Here is a 15,315-nt window from a genome sequence, read left to right on the forward strand (position 1 = left end):
CACCGCCACCCAGCTTAGTGTCATATGCAAACTTGGAGATATTACACTCAATTACTTCATCTAAATCATTGATGTATATTGTAAATAGCTGGGGTACCAGCACTGAACCCTGCGGTACCCCACTAGTCACTGCCTGCCATTCTGAAAAGGACCCATTTATCCCGACTCTCTGCTTCCTGTCTGCTGATCTTATAGAAATGTTTAAAATTCTGACGGGTTTAGACAGGTTAGATGCAGGAAGAATGTTCCCAATGTTGGGGAAGTCCAGAACCAGAGGTCACAGTCTAAGGATAAGGGGTAAGCCATTTAGGGCCAAGATGAGGAGAAACTTCTTCACCCAGAGAGTGGTGAACCTGTGGAAAGTTGTTGAGGCCAATTCACTAAATATATTCAAAAAGGAGTTAGATGTAGTCCTTACTACTAGGGGGATCAAGGGGCATGGCGAGAAAGCAGGAATGGGGTACTGAAGTTGCATGTTCAGCCATGAACTCATTGAATGGCGGTGCAGGCTCGAAGTGCCGAATGACCTACTCCTGCACCTATTTTCTATGTTTCTATCTATGTTTCTAACCAGTTCTATCAGGCCCCGGAGATTTATCGGCCTTCAATCCCATCAATTTCCCGAACACAATTTCCCGCCTAATAAGGATTTCCTTCAGTTCCTCCTTCTCACGAGACACTCGGTCCCCTAGTATTTCCGGAAGGCTATTTGTGTCTTCCTTCGTGAAGACAGAACCAAAGTATTTGTTCAACTGGTCCGCCATTTCTTTGTTCCACATTATAAATTCACCTGATTCTGACTGCAAGGGACCTACGTTTGTTTGCACTAATCTTTTTCTCTTCACATATCTATAGACGCTTCTGCAGTCAGTTTTTATGTTCCCAGCAAGCTTCCTCTCTTGCTCTATTTTCCCCCTCCTAATTAAACCCTTTGTCCTCCTCTGCCGAATTCTAAATTTCTCCCAGTCCTCAGGTTTGCTGCTTTTCTGGCCAATTTATATGCCTCTTCCTTGGATTTAACACTATCCTTAATTTCCCTCGTTAGCCACGGTTGAGGCACCTTCCCCGTTTTATTTTTACTCCAGACAAGGATGTAGAATTGTTGAAGTTCATCCATGTGATCGTTAAATGTTTGCCATTGCTTATCCACCATGAACCCTTTAAGTATCATTCGCCAGTCTATTCCAGCGAATTCACGTCTCATACCATCAAAGTTACCTTTCCTTAAGTTCAGGACCCTAGTCTCTGAATTAACTCTGTCACTTTCCATCTTAATAAAGAATTCAACCATATTATGGTCACTCGTCCCCAAGGGGACTCGCACAACAAGATTGCTAATTAGTCCTTTCTCATTACACATCACCCAGTCTTGGATGGCAAGCCCTCGACATATTGGTCCAGAAAACCATCCCTAATTCACTCCAGGAAATCCTCCTCCACCGTATTGCTACCAGTTTGTTTAGCCCAATCTATATTTAAATTAAAGTCGCCCATGATAACTGCTGTACCTTTATTGCACGCATACCTAATTTCTTGTTTGATGCTGTCCCCAACCTCACTACTACTGTTTGGTGGTCTGTACACAACTCCCACTAGCGTTTTCTGCCCTTTGGTATTCCGCATCTCCACCCATACAGATTTCACATCATCCAAGCTAATGTCCTTCCTTACTATTGCATTAATTTCCTCTTTAATCAGCAACGCTACCACACCTCCTTTTCCTTTCTGTCTATCCTTCCTGAATGCTGAATACCCCTGGATGTTGAGTTCCCAGCCTTGGTCACCCTGGAGCCATGTCTCCGTGATGCCAATTGTATCATATTCATTAATTGCTGCCTATGCAGTTAATTCGTCGAACTTATTATGAATACTCCTCGCATTGAGGCACAGAGCCTTTAGGCTTATCTTTTTAATACACTCTACCCGTTTGGAATTTTGCTGTAATTTGGCCCTTTTTGATTTTTGCCTTTTACTTTTCTTCTTTCTATCTTTTGCTTCTGCCCCCATTCTACTTCCCTCTGTCTCGCTGCATAGGTTCCCATTCCCCTGCCATATTAGTTTAACCCCTTCCCAATAACACTAGCAAACACTCCCCCTAGGACATTGGTTCCTGTCCTGCCCAGGGCAGACCGTCCGGTTTGTACTGGTCCCACCTCCCCCAGAACCGGTTCCAATGTCCCAGGAATGTGAATCCCTCCCTTCTGCACCACTCCTCAAGCCACGTATTCATCTGAGCTATCCTGCAATTCCTACTCTGACTAGCACGTGACACTGGTAGCAATCCTGAGATTACTATCTTTGAAGTCCTACTTTTAATTTAACTCCTAGCTCCTTAAATTCAGCTTGTAAGACCTCATCCCGTTTTTTTATCTATATCGTTGGTACCTATATGCACCACGACATCTGGCTGTTCACCCTCCCCCTCCAAAATGCTCTGCAGCCGCTCCGAGACATCCTTGACCCTTGCACCAGGGAGGCAATATACCATCCTGCAGTCTCGATTGCGACCGCAGCAACATCTATCTATTCCCCTTACAATAGAATCCCCTACCCCTTTTGCTCTCCCACTCTTTTTCCTGCCCTCCTGTGCAGCAGAGCCACCCACGGTGCCATGAACTTGGCTGCTGCTGCCCTCCCCTGATGAGTCATCCCCCCCAACAAAACCCAAAACGGTGTATCTGTTTTGGAGGGGGATGACTGCAGGGGATCTCTGCACTACCTTCCTTCCACTGCTCTTCCTGTTGGTCACCCATTCTCTATCTGTCTTTGTAACCTTTACCTGCGGTGTGACCAACTCACTAAACATGCTGTTCACGATATCCTCAGCATCGTGGATGCTCCAGAGTGAATCCACCCGCAGCTCCAGTGCTGCAATGTGGACTGTCAGGTGCTGCAGTAGGATACACTTCCTGCACATGTTGTCATTAGGGACACTGGAAGCGTCCCTGAGTTCTCACATAGCACAGGAGGAGCATGTCACATGTTTGAGCTCTCCTGCCATGATTTAACCCCTAGATTAACTTAATTTGGCAATGATGATCAAGGTTACTTACTGATAAAGGAAAAGAAAAAAATGAAAAACTACTCACCAATCACCAGCCAATCACTTAGCCCCTTGGCTGTGACGGCACACTTCTATTTCTTTCTACTTTTTTGCCTTCTCTCCCTGCACCTGCACCAGCTGGCCTCCCTGATGACGTTGGGCCTTTTATAGGCCTCCTTGACGCTGCGCTCCGCCTCCCGACTACAATGGGCCATCAGCAGGAATGGAGCGGGGAATTTAGCCATTCCGATTCAACTGCTCCTCTGCTCCTTTCCCCTGAACAAGGAGAGAGAAATGGCTGTTGGCTTCAACTAATCCTTCACCAGGGTCAGTTTGGTAAGCAGGCTTGGTCAAGCTGTTGAATTCTCTGCGAGCATGAACTTTCTGTTATTCCCTGATGAGCTTAAAGGTGTATACTGCTGCCAGGGTAAATCAGGCAATAGGGACGTTATTCCAGTGAGATCGAACAGATCTCGGTAACATGCACCCAAGGCATGGCTATCTGCAGAGACACACACAGTGATTGATGTGGCCATGCCATCGTTTAATCACAAGGCTTGTGTTTTGTGCTTTTTATAGCAGTTGTTAAAAGTGGTTCCAGTTCAAAGAAGAAGATTGCTGAGACAACAACTGCAAGTCCAGGTAGAGGTAAGCAGACGGGAGTAGTTATAATAGGGGACTTCAATTATCCGAATGTAGACTGGCAATTTTAAAGGGGGTGCAGGAACAGAGAGAACTGGGGGTATATGTACACAAATCATTGAAAGTGGCAGAACAAGTTGACAAGGCTGTTAAAAAAGCATACAGGATCCTTGGCTTTATTAATAGATTCACATAGAGTACAAAAGCAAAGAAGTTATGCTAAACCATTATAAAACTCTGTAGGACCAAGCTGGGGTATTACAGCTAATTCTGGCCACCACACTTTAGGAAAGATCTGAATGCCTTGGAGAAAGCGCAGAGAAGATTTCTTAGAATGGTAACATGGATGAGAGACTTCAGTTACGTGGAGAGAGTGGAGAAGCTGGGATGGTTCTCGTTAGAGCAGAGAAGGTTCAGTGGAGAATTAAAAGAGGTGCTCGAAATTACAAAATGTTCTGGTAGGGTAAATAGGAGGAACTGTTTTCACTGGCATGAGGGTCGGTAACCAGAAGACACAGATTTAAGGTATTTGGCAAAAGAAGCAGAGGACCGATGAAACATTTTTTTATGCATGATATGATCTGAAATGCACTGCCTGAAAGGGCAATGGAAGCAGATTCAGTCGTAGGTTTTAAAAGGGAATGTCTTATGCATGATATGATCTGACTGCACTTCTGCACTTCTGCCCCTCTCCCGACACCAACACTGCTCTGCACAGAAACACAAAGCAAAGAGCTGAAAATCGCCGGAATGTCTGGCCCATGCATTGAAGGGGACCGAGCACCTAAAAAAACGGTAGATGTACCCCGCTTCAAGCGAGTGCAATTTTGGACCACTGCTGTCGAGAACCTATTCGCCATGCCTATTCCTGCGGTGTGAGATAGTCTGATCTGTGTTCACACTGTGTGTGTGTGAGATAGTCTGATCTGTGTTCACACTGTGTGTGTGTGAGATAGTGTGATCTGTGTTCACACTATGTGTGTGAGATAGTCTGATCTGTGTTCACACTGTGTGTGTGAGATAGTCTGATCTGTGTTCACACTGTGTGTGTGAGATAGTCTGGTCTGTGTTCACACTGTGTGTGTGTGAGATAGTCTGATCTGTGTTCACACTGTGAGATAGTCTGATCTGTGTTCACACTATGTGTGTGAGATAGTCTGATCTGTGTTCGCACTGTGTGTGTGTGAGATAGTCCGATCTGTGTTCACACTGTGTGTGTGTGAGATAGTCTGATCTGTGTTCACACTGTGAGATAGTCTGATCTGTGTTCACACTATGTGTGTGAGATAGTCTGATCTGTGTTCGCACTGTGTGTGTGTGAGATAGTCCGATCTGTGTTCACACTGTGTGTGTGTGAGATAATCTGATCTGTGTTCACACTGTGTGTGTGTGAGATAGTCTGATCTGTGTTCACACTGTGTGTGTGTGAGATAGTCTGATCTGTGTTCACACTGTGTGTATGTGAGATAGTCTGATCTGTGTTCACACTGTGTGTGTGTGAGATAGTCTGATCTGTGTTCACACTGTGTGTGAGATAGTCTGATCTGTATTCACACTGTGTGTGTGAGATAGTCTGATCTGTGTTCACACTGTGTGTGTGTGAGATAGTCTGATCTGTGTTCACACTGTGTGTGTGTGTGAGATTGTCTGATCTGTGTTCACACTGTGTGTGTGTGAGATAGTCTGATCTGTGTTCACACTGTGTGTGTGTGAGATAGTCTGATCTGTGTTCACACTGTGTGTGTGTGTGAGATTGTCTGATCTGTGTTCACACTGTGTGTGTGTGAGATAGTCTGATCTGTGTTCACACTGTGTGTGTGTGTGAGATTGTCTGATCTGTGTTCACACTGTGTGTGTGTGAGATAGTCTGATCTGTGTTCACACACTGTGTGTGTATGAGATAGTCTGATCTGTGTTCACACTGTGTGTGAGATAGTCTGATCTGTGTTCACACTGTGTGTGTGAAATAGTCTGATCTGTGTTCACATTGTGTGTGTGTGAGATAGTCTGATCTGTGTTCACACTGTGTGTGTGTGAGATAGTCTGATCTGTGTTCACACTGTGTGAGATAGTCTGATCTGTGTTCACACTGTGTGTGTGTGAGATAGTCTGTTCTGTGTTCACACTGTGTGTGTGTGAGATAGTCTGATCTGTGTTCACACTGTGTGTGTGTGAGATAGTCTGATCTGTGTTCACACACTGTGTGTGTATGAGATAGTCTGACCTGTGTTCACACTGTGTGTGTGAGATAGTCTGATCTGTGTTCACACTGTGTGTGTGAGATAGTCTGATCTGTGTTCACATTGTGTGTGTGTGAGATAGTCTGATCTGTGTTCACACTGTGTGTGTGAGATAGTCTGATCTGTGTTCACACTGTGTGTGTGAGATAGTCTGATCTGTGCTCACACTGTGTGTGTGTGAGATAGTCTGATCTGTGTTCACACTGTGTGTGTGTGTGAGATTGTCTGATCTGTGTTCACACTGTGTGTGTGTGAGATAGTCTGATCTGTGTTCACACTGTGTGTGTGTGAGATAGTCTGATCTGTGTTCACACTGTGTGTGTGTGTGAGATTGTCTGATCTGTGTTCACACTGTGTGTGTGTGAGATAGTCTGATCTGTGTTCACACTGTGTGTGTGTGTGAGATTGTCTGATCTGTGTTCACACTGTGTGTGTGTGAGATAGTCTGATCTGTGTTCACACACTGTGTGTGTATGAGATAGTCTGATCTGTGTTCACACTGTGTGTGAGATAGTCTGATCTGTGTTCACACTGTGTGTGTGAAATAGTCTGATCTGTGTTCACATTGTGTGTGTGTGAGATAGTCTGATCTGTGTTCATACTGTGTGTGTGTGAGATAGTCTGATCTGTGTTCACACTGTGTGAGATAGTCTGATCTGTGTTCACACTGTGTGTGTGTGAGATAGTCTGATCTGTGTTCACACTGTTTGTGTGAGATAGTCTGATCTGTGTTCACACTGTGTGTGTGAGATTGTCTGATCTGTGTTCACACTATGTGTGTGAGATAGTCTGATCTGTGCTGGCTACGGTGTGAGAGATAGTCTGATCTGTGTTCACACTGTGTGTGTGTGAGATAGTCTGATCTGTGTTCACACTGTGTGTGCGTGAGATAGTATGATCTGTGTTCACAGTGTGTGTGTGAGATAGTCTGATCTGTGTTCACACAGTGTGTGTGTGAGATAGTCTGATCTGTGTTCACACTGTGTGTGTGTGAGATAGTCTGATCTGTGTTCACACTGTGTGTGTGTGAGATAGTCTGATCTGTGTTCACACTGTGTGTGTGTGAGATAGTCTGATCTGTGTTCACACTGTGTGTGTGAGATAGTCTGATCTGTGTTCGCACTGTGTGTGTGTGAGATAGTCCGATCTGTGTTCACACTGTGTGTGTGTGAGATAGTCTGATCTGTGTTCACACTGTGTGTGTGTGAGATAGTCTGATCTGTGTTCACACTGTGTGTGTGTGAGATAGTCTGATCTGTGCTCACACTGTGTGTGTGTGAGATAGTCTGATCTGTGTTCACACTGTGTGTGTGTGTGAGATTGTCTGATCTGTGTTCACACTGTGTGTGTGTGAGATAGTCTGATCTGTGTTCACACTGTGTGTGTGTGAGATAGTCTGATCTGTGTTCACACTGTGTGTGTGTGTGAGATTGTCTGATCTGTGTTCACACTGTGTGTGTGTGAGATAGTCTGATCTGTGTTCACACTGTGTGTGTGTGTGAGATTGTCTGATCTGTGTTCACACTGTGTGTGTGTGAGATAGTCTGATCTGTGTTCACACACTGTGTGTGTATGAGATAGTCTGATCTGTGTTCACACTGTGTGTGAGATAGTCTGATCTGTGTTCACACTGTGTGTGTGAAATAGTCTGATCTGTGTTCACATTGTGTGTGTGTGAGATAGTCTGATCTGTGTTCATACTGTGTGTGTGTGAGATAGTCTGATCTGTGTTCACACTGTGTGAGATAGTCTGATCTGTGTTCACACTGTGTGTGTGTGAGATAGTCTGATCTGTGTTCACACTGTTTGTGTGAGATAGTCTGATCTGTGTTCACACTGTGTGTGTGTGAGATAGTCTGATCTGTGTTCACACTGTGTGTGTGTGAGATAGTCTGATCTGTGTTCACACTGTGTGAGATAGTCTGATCTGTGTTCACACTGTGTGTGTGAGATAGTCTGATCTGTGTTCACACTGTGTGTGTGAGATTGTCTGATCTGTGTTCACACTATGTGTGTGAGATAGTCTGATCTGTGCTGGCTACGGTGTGAGAGATAGTCTGATCTGTGTTCACACTGTGTGTGTGTGAGATAGTCTGATCTGTGTTCACACTGTGTGTGCGTGAGATAGTATGATCTGTGTTCACAGTGTGTGTGTGAGATAGTCTGATCTGTGTTCACACAGTGTGTGTGTGAGATAGTCTGATCTGTGTTCACACTGTGTGTGTGTGAGATAGTCTGATCTGTGTTCACACTGTGTGTGTGTGAGATAGTCTGATCTGTGTTCACACTGTGTGTGTGTGAGATAGTCTGATCTGTGTTCACACTGTGTGTATGTGAGATAGTCTGATCTGTGTTCACACTGTGTGTGTGTGTGAGATAGTCTGATCTGTGTTCACACTGTGTGTGAGATAGTCTGATCTGTATTCACACTGTGTGTGTGAGATAGTCTGATCTGTGTTCACACTATGTGTGTGTGAGATAGTCTGATCTGTGTTCACACTGTGTGTGTGTGTGAGATTGTCTGATCTGTGTTCACACTGTGTGTGTGTGAGATAGTCTGATCTGTGTTCACACTGTGTGTGTGTGAGATAGTCTGATCTGTGTTCACACTGTGTGTGTGTGTGAGATTGTCTGATCTGTGTTCACACTGTGTGTGTGTGAGATAGTCTGATCTGTGTTCACACTGTGTGTGTGTGTGAGATTGTCTGATCTGTGTTCACACTGTGTGTGTGTGAGATAGTCTGATCTGTGTTCACACACTGTGTGTGTATGAGATAGTCTGATCTGTGTTCACACTGTGTGTGAGATAGTCTGATCTGTGTTCACACTGTGTGTGTGAAATAGTCTGATCTGTGTTCACATTGTGTGTGTGTGAGATAGTCTGATCTGTGTTCACACTGTGTGTGTGTGAGATAGTCTGATCTGTGTTCACACTGTGTGAGATAGTCTGATCTGTGTTCACACTGTGTGTGTGTGAGATAGTCTGTTCTGTGTTCACACTGTGTGTGTGTGAGATAGTTTGATCTGTGTTCACACTGTGTGTGTGTGAGATAGTCTGATCTGTGTTCACACACTGTGTGTGTATGAGATAGTCTGACCTGTGTTCACACTGTGTGTGTGAGATAGTCTGATCTGTGTTCACACTGTGTGTGTGAGATAGTCTGATCTGTGTTCACATTGTGTGTGTGTGAGATAGTCTGATCTGTGTTCACACTGTGTGTGTGAGATAGTCTGATCTGTGTTCACACTGTGTGTGTGAGATAGTCTGATCTGTGCTCACACTGTGTGTGTGAGATAGTCTGATCTGTGTTCACACTGTGTGTGTGTGAGATAGTCTGATCTGTGTTCACACACTGTGTGTGTATGAGATAGTCTGATCTGTGTTCACATTGTGTGTGTGTGAGATAGTCTGATCTGTGTTCACACTGTGTGTGTGTGAGATAGTCTGATCTGTGTTCACACTGTGTGAGATAGTCTGATCTGTGTTCACACTGTGTGTGTGTGAGATAGTCTGTTCTGTGTTCACACTGTGTGTGTGTGAGATAGTCTGATCTATGTTCACACTGTGTGTGTGTGAGATAGTCTGATCTGTGTTCACACACTGTGTGTGTATGAGATAGTCTGACCTGTGTTCACACTGTGTGTGTGAGATAGTCTGATCTGTGTTCACACTGTGTGTGTGAGATAGTCTGATCTGTGTTCACACACTGTGTGTGTATGAGATAGTCTGATCTGTGTTCACACTGTGTGTGTGTGAGATAGTCTGATCTGTGTTCGCACTGTGTGTGTGAGATAGTCTGATCTGTGTTCACACTGTGTGTGTGTGAGATAGTCTGATCTGTGTTCACACTGTGTGTGATCTGTGTTCACACTGTGTGTGTGAGGTAGTCTGATCTGTGTTCACACTGTGTGTGTGTGAGATAGTCTGATCTGTGTTCACACTGTGTGTGTGAGATAGTCTGATCTGTGTTCACACTGTGTGTGTGTGAGGTAGTCTGATCTGTGTTCACACTGTGTGTGTGTGAGATAGTCTGATCTGTGTTCACACTGTGTGTGTGAGATAGTCTGATCTGTGTTCACACTGTGTGTGTGAGATAGTCTGATCTGTGTTCACACTGTGTGTGTGAGATAGTCTGATCTGTGTTCACACTGTGTGTGTGAGATAGTCTGATCTGTGTTCACACTGTGTGTGTGAGATAGTCTGATCTGTGTTCACACTGTGTGTGTGTGAGATAGTCTGATCTGTGTTCACACTGCGTGTGTGAGATAGTCTGATCTGTGTTCACACTGTGTGTGTGAGATAGTCTGATCTGTGTTGACACTGCGTGTGTGAGATAGTCTGATCTGTGTTCACACTGCGTGTGTGAGATAGTCTGATCTGTGTTCACACTGTGTGTGTGAGATAGTCTGATCTGTGTTCACACTGTGTGTGTGAGATAGTCTGATCTGTGTTCACACTGCGTGTGTGAGATAGTCTGATCTATGCTCACATAAGAAATAGGAGCAGGAGTAGGCCATTTGGCCCCTCGAGCATGCTCTGCCATTTAATATCATGGCTGATATGATCTGGGGCTCAGCTCCACTTCATTGCCCCCTTCTCATTTAGAAATCTGTCTATCTCCACCTTAAATTTATTCAATGACCCAGCCTGCACAGCTCTCTGGGGCAGAGATTTCCACAGATTTACAGTCCTCTGAGAAAAGAAATTCCTCCTCTTATCAATTCTAAATGGGCGACACCTTATTCTTAATCATGCCCCCTAGTGCTCGATTCCTCCACGAGAGAAAACATCCTCTCTGCATCCACCTTATCGAGACCCCTAAGTATCTTATATGTTTCAATACGATCAACTCTCATTCCTCTAAATCCAATGTGTAGAGGCCTAACCTACTCAACATTTCTTCATAAGTCAACCCCTTCATCTCCAGAATCAACCTGGTGAACTTTCTCTGAACTGCCTCCAATGCAAGTATATTCTTGCTTAAATATGGAGACCAAAACTGTAAGCAGTACTCCAGGTGTGGCCTGACCAATACCCTGTACAGTTGTAGCAGGACTTCTCTGCTTTTATACTCCATCCCCCTTGTAATAAAGGCCAACATTTCATTTGCCTTCCTGATCACTTGCTGTACCTGCATACTAACTTTTTGTGTTTCATGCACAAGGACTCCCAGGTCCCTCTGCACTGCAGCACTTTGTAATCTCTCCCCATTTAAATAATAATTTGCTTTTTTGTTTGTCCTGCCAAAGTGGATAAACTCTCACTTTCTCACATTATACTCCATCAGCCAAAGGTTTGCCCACTCTTTTTTGTGCTTTCTTTTCTTGTTTCTCTGTTTCAGCCAGGAAGATGGGTCATCTGATTTCAGTGACATTGGCAAAGTCTGTGTGCCCCATTGGGGCCAGCAGATCAGAGGTAGCCAGTAGGTAACTGCTGCAAGCAGCAGGTTGTTATTCTGATAGTGGTTTCTGTTGGTGTTACAGCAGGACCTTATGGAACTCGTGTTGTTTTTAAAGATGGTGTAGCACCTTCCCGTAGAACATCAGCATCTGGCCCATTGCAAGGTATGAATACTCCCATCTAACTCTCTGTTGTTTTTGCTGAGGGCGAGCTTACCCCTGTATTCTCCCTATCCTCTTCAATCAAAGCACACCATGCATCACTTGCAGGTTAGGGAGCAGTGAGGCAAACAGCCTGATCCCAGGCTCTGTAAACACTGCCCTGGAACTGATGCAACAAAATGTGGTGGAGTCGCCCAGTGACAACGGCAGACTGGCTGTCAGGAACATAAGATTTGCTCCAGTGATTATTGTGAACTCCTGTATATGAGCAGCTGAGATGAGCGCTGTATCTCAGCTGCTCGTATATTGGAGCTCACAATAAACGTTCATTACCAAACCTCAATCAGTAAGCCGGCCAGTTCAGGACACAACCCACAAGATCGGGGGATTCTATCTTGACTGCTTGTATCACCTGAAGCATGCACTTACTCCATGTTTACCAATCTCTGCATGAAACCATCTCTTAATCCCGTAGCTCATGGGGCGATGGAATCATAAAATGGTTACGCACGGAAGGCCATTCGGCCCATCGAACCAATGCTGACTCTGAGCTGGTCCCACACCCCTGCCCTTTCCCTATAGCCCTGCAGATCTTTTCCTTCAGATACTTACCAACACCCTTTTGAAAGATAAAATTGAGTCTGCCTCCACCACCCTTTCAGACAGTGCATTCTAGATCATTGCCAGTCGCTGCGTTAAAAAGTTTTTTCTTGTGTCGCCTTTGGTTCTTTTGCCAATCACCTTAAATCTGTGTCCTCTGGTTCTCCACCCTTTTGCCAATGAGAACAATTTCACTCTATCTACTCTGTCCAGACCCCTCATGATTTTGAACACCTCTATCAAATCTCCTCTCAACCATCTCTGCTCCAAGGAGAACAACCCCAGCTTCCTCCAGTCTTATCAACTGAAGTCCCTCATTCCTGGAATCATTATCGTAAATCTTTTCTGCACCTTCCCTGAGGCCTTCAAATCTTTCCTAAAGTGCTTTGCCCAGAATTTGACACACTACTCCAGTTGGGGCCGAGCCAGTGTCTTAAACAGGTTCATTATAATTTCCACACTTTTGTACTCGATACCGCTATTTATGAAACCCAGGATCCCGTAGCCTTTTTAACTGCTTTCTCAACCTGCCCTGCCACCTTCAACGATTTATGCACACATACCCCCAGGTCTCTCTGTTCATGCACCTCCTTTAGGATTGTACCCTTTAGTTTATATGTCCTCTCCTCATTCTTTCGACCAAAATATATCACGTTACACTTTTCACCTGCTACATGTTCGCCCATTTCAACAGTCTGTCTATATCTTCCTGAAGTCTATCACTCTCCTCCTCACTATTCCATGTTTTGTGTCATCTGCAAATTTTGAAATTATGCCCTGTGCACCCACATCCAAATCATTAATATATCATGAAGAGCAGTGGCCCTAGTACCAACTCCTGGGGAACACCGTTCATCACACTCTCTGTTTCCTGTCACTGAGCCAATTTTGTATCCATGCTGCCACTGTCCCTTTTATTCCACGGGCTTCAACTTTGCTGCCAAGCCTATTGTGTGGCACTTTGCCGAACGCCTTTTGGAAATCCATGTGCACCACATCAACCGTATTGCCCTCGTCAACCCTCTCTGTTACCTCATCAAAAAACTCCATCAAGTTGGTTAAATACGATTTGTCTTTAACGAATTTGTGCTGGCTTTCTTTAATTAATCCACCCCTATCCAACTGACTCTTAATTTTGTCCTTGATCAATGTTTCTAAAAGCTTCTCCACTACCGAGGTTAAACTGAATGGCCTGTAGTTGCTGGGTTTATCTTTACACTGTTTTTTGAACAAGGGTGTAACATTTACAATTCTCCAGTCCTCTGGTACCACCCCGTATCAATGGAGGATTGGAATATCATGGCCAATACCTCCGCGATTTCCGCCCTCAATTCCCTCACCATCCCATCTGCCCCTGGTGGTTTATCGACTTTAAGTACAGCCAGCCTTTCTAATACCTCTTTATCAATTTTTATCCTATCAAGTGTCTCCACTACCTCCTCTGTCAATGACTATGGCAGCATTCTCTTCCTTGGTGAAGACAGATGCAAAGTACTCGTTTAGTACCTCAGCCATACTCGGTTCTAGATTTGTTTTGCACCAGTTATGGTGCTTTTACACTGTATTTCTGACACCAGTTTGACTTCTCCAGTCACAGCTCTTCAATGAGCTGAGCCAAAGAGCAGTTTCATTCACCTGCTGTCATTGCAATGTGCTTTTCCAGTATTCCTTCATCTGCTGATCCACTTGGAGCAGTCTGTAGCTCACTATAGACATTACAACACAGAAGCAGGCCATTCATCCTAACCTGTCCTTAATGGTGTTTGTCTCCACACCGGCAGACGCTCCAATCCCCTTAAACCTTCATCCCCCTTTCCTTCAGCCACCTTTCTAACCTATTGTGAAATGTTGACATCCTCTTTACTTCAGTCACGATCTCCGGTAGTACATTCCATAACCTCACAACCCTCTGTGCTGCTCTCTGCCCTAAACATCTTGCATTTAATCTTGTATCTACATACCCTCGTTTTCAATGACTGGAAACAGTCTGTTCTATCTACTCTGTCCCATCCCTTCCCGATTTTAACCACCTCCCAGTTACTGACATTTCTTTCTATCTGCCACTTTATTTACCATTTCACCTCTTCATCAATATCCCCTTGCAGCTTCCTTTGGTCCTCAGAACTTTTACTCTGTCTCCAATTGTAGTATCATCTGCAAATTGGATCCCTCTCCCTCGAGCTCTATTTCCAAATCACATATTTGTGTCCTGAAGAGTTTTGCTCTGTGATCTGGTGCACACTAATTCCTTAAACGGTCATCTTACTGTCTGAATTGAGGATTACCTGCTCTAATAATTAGCTGTAATTACAGATTTGGAGCCCATCCAACAAAGCCTGCCCATTGAATTTAAATTTGAAAATTCTTCCCTCAGTATTTGTTGCCTAATTGTGTCTTCATACCCAGAATGTGGACCTGCCCAGGGAACAGCAGACTCAGTGCCCATTTCCCATCTTTTACTTGGTCTCATTACATGAAGCAGGTTGGTGTGAGAAGGAGTTAACACTCTGAGTTTCCCTTTGTAAGGTAGAATATTGGACTCAGACTCGAGGGATAGATTTTGACATTGTACGATAGTGTAAAATAGTTGATAGCAAATCAGCTACATGTTTTACAACATAAGAACATAAGAAATAGGAGCAGGAGTAGGCCATATGGCCCCTCGAGCCTGCTCCGCCATTTAATACGATCATGGCTGATCGGATAGTGAACTCAGGCCCACTACCCTGCACGCTCCCCATAACCCCTTAATCCCTTATCGTTAAGAAACTGCCTATCTCTGTCTTAAATTTATTCAATGTCCCAGATTCCACAGCTTTCTGAGGCAGCGAATTCCACAGATTGTAAGTGGACAAAAATTTGGCAGATGTTGGAAAGTGTGACGTTATGCACTTTGGCAGAAAGAAAATCAAAGAGCAAGTTATTATTTAAATAGAGAAAAATTGCAAAGTGCTGCCGTACAGTGGGACTTGGTGGTCCTGGTGCATGAAACACGAAAGGTAGTATGCAGGTACAGCAAGTGATCAGAAAGGCCAATGGAATGCAAAGGGGATGGAGTATAAAAGCAGGGAAGTCTTGCTACAGCTGTACAGGGTATTGGTGAGGCCACACCTGGAATACTGCGTGCAGTTTTGGTCTCCGTATTTAAGGAAGAATATACTTGCATTGGAGGCAGTTCACGAGGTTGATTCCGGAGATGAGGGGGTTGACGTATGGAGATAGGTTGAG

General features: G+C 44.5%; 1 protein-coding gene across 1 annotated transcript in view; it reads left to right on the forward strand.

Moving 5' to 3' along the window:
• LOC139235179 (zinc metalloproteinase-disintegrin-like batroxstatin-2) overlaps positions 1 to 15,315 on the forward strand; it is a 546,822-nt gene that overhangs the window by 407,395 nt on the left and 124,112 nt on the right. The window contains exons 19-20 of the mRNA XM_070866402.1: positions 3,623 to 3,691; positions 11,410 to 11,490. Of these exons, the coding sequence (XP_070722503.1) occupies positions 3,623 to 3,691; positions 11,410 to 11,490 (150 nt within the window). The remainder of the gene's footprint in view (positions 1 to 3,622; positions 3,692 to 11,409; positions 11,491 to 15,315) is intronic.

The sequence above is a fragment of the Pristiophorus japonicus genome, chromosome 2 (genome assembly GCF_044704955.1).
Source record: "Pristiophorus japonicus isolate sPriJap1 chromosome 2, sPriJap1.hap1, whole genome shotgun sequence".
NCBI classification, from domain to species: domain Eukaryota; kingdom Metazoa; phylum Chordata; class Chondrichthyes; family Pristiophoridae; genus Pristiophorus; species Pristiophorus japonicus.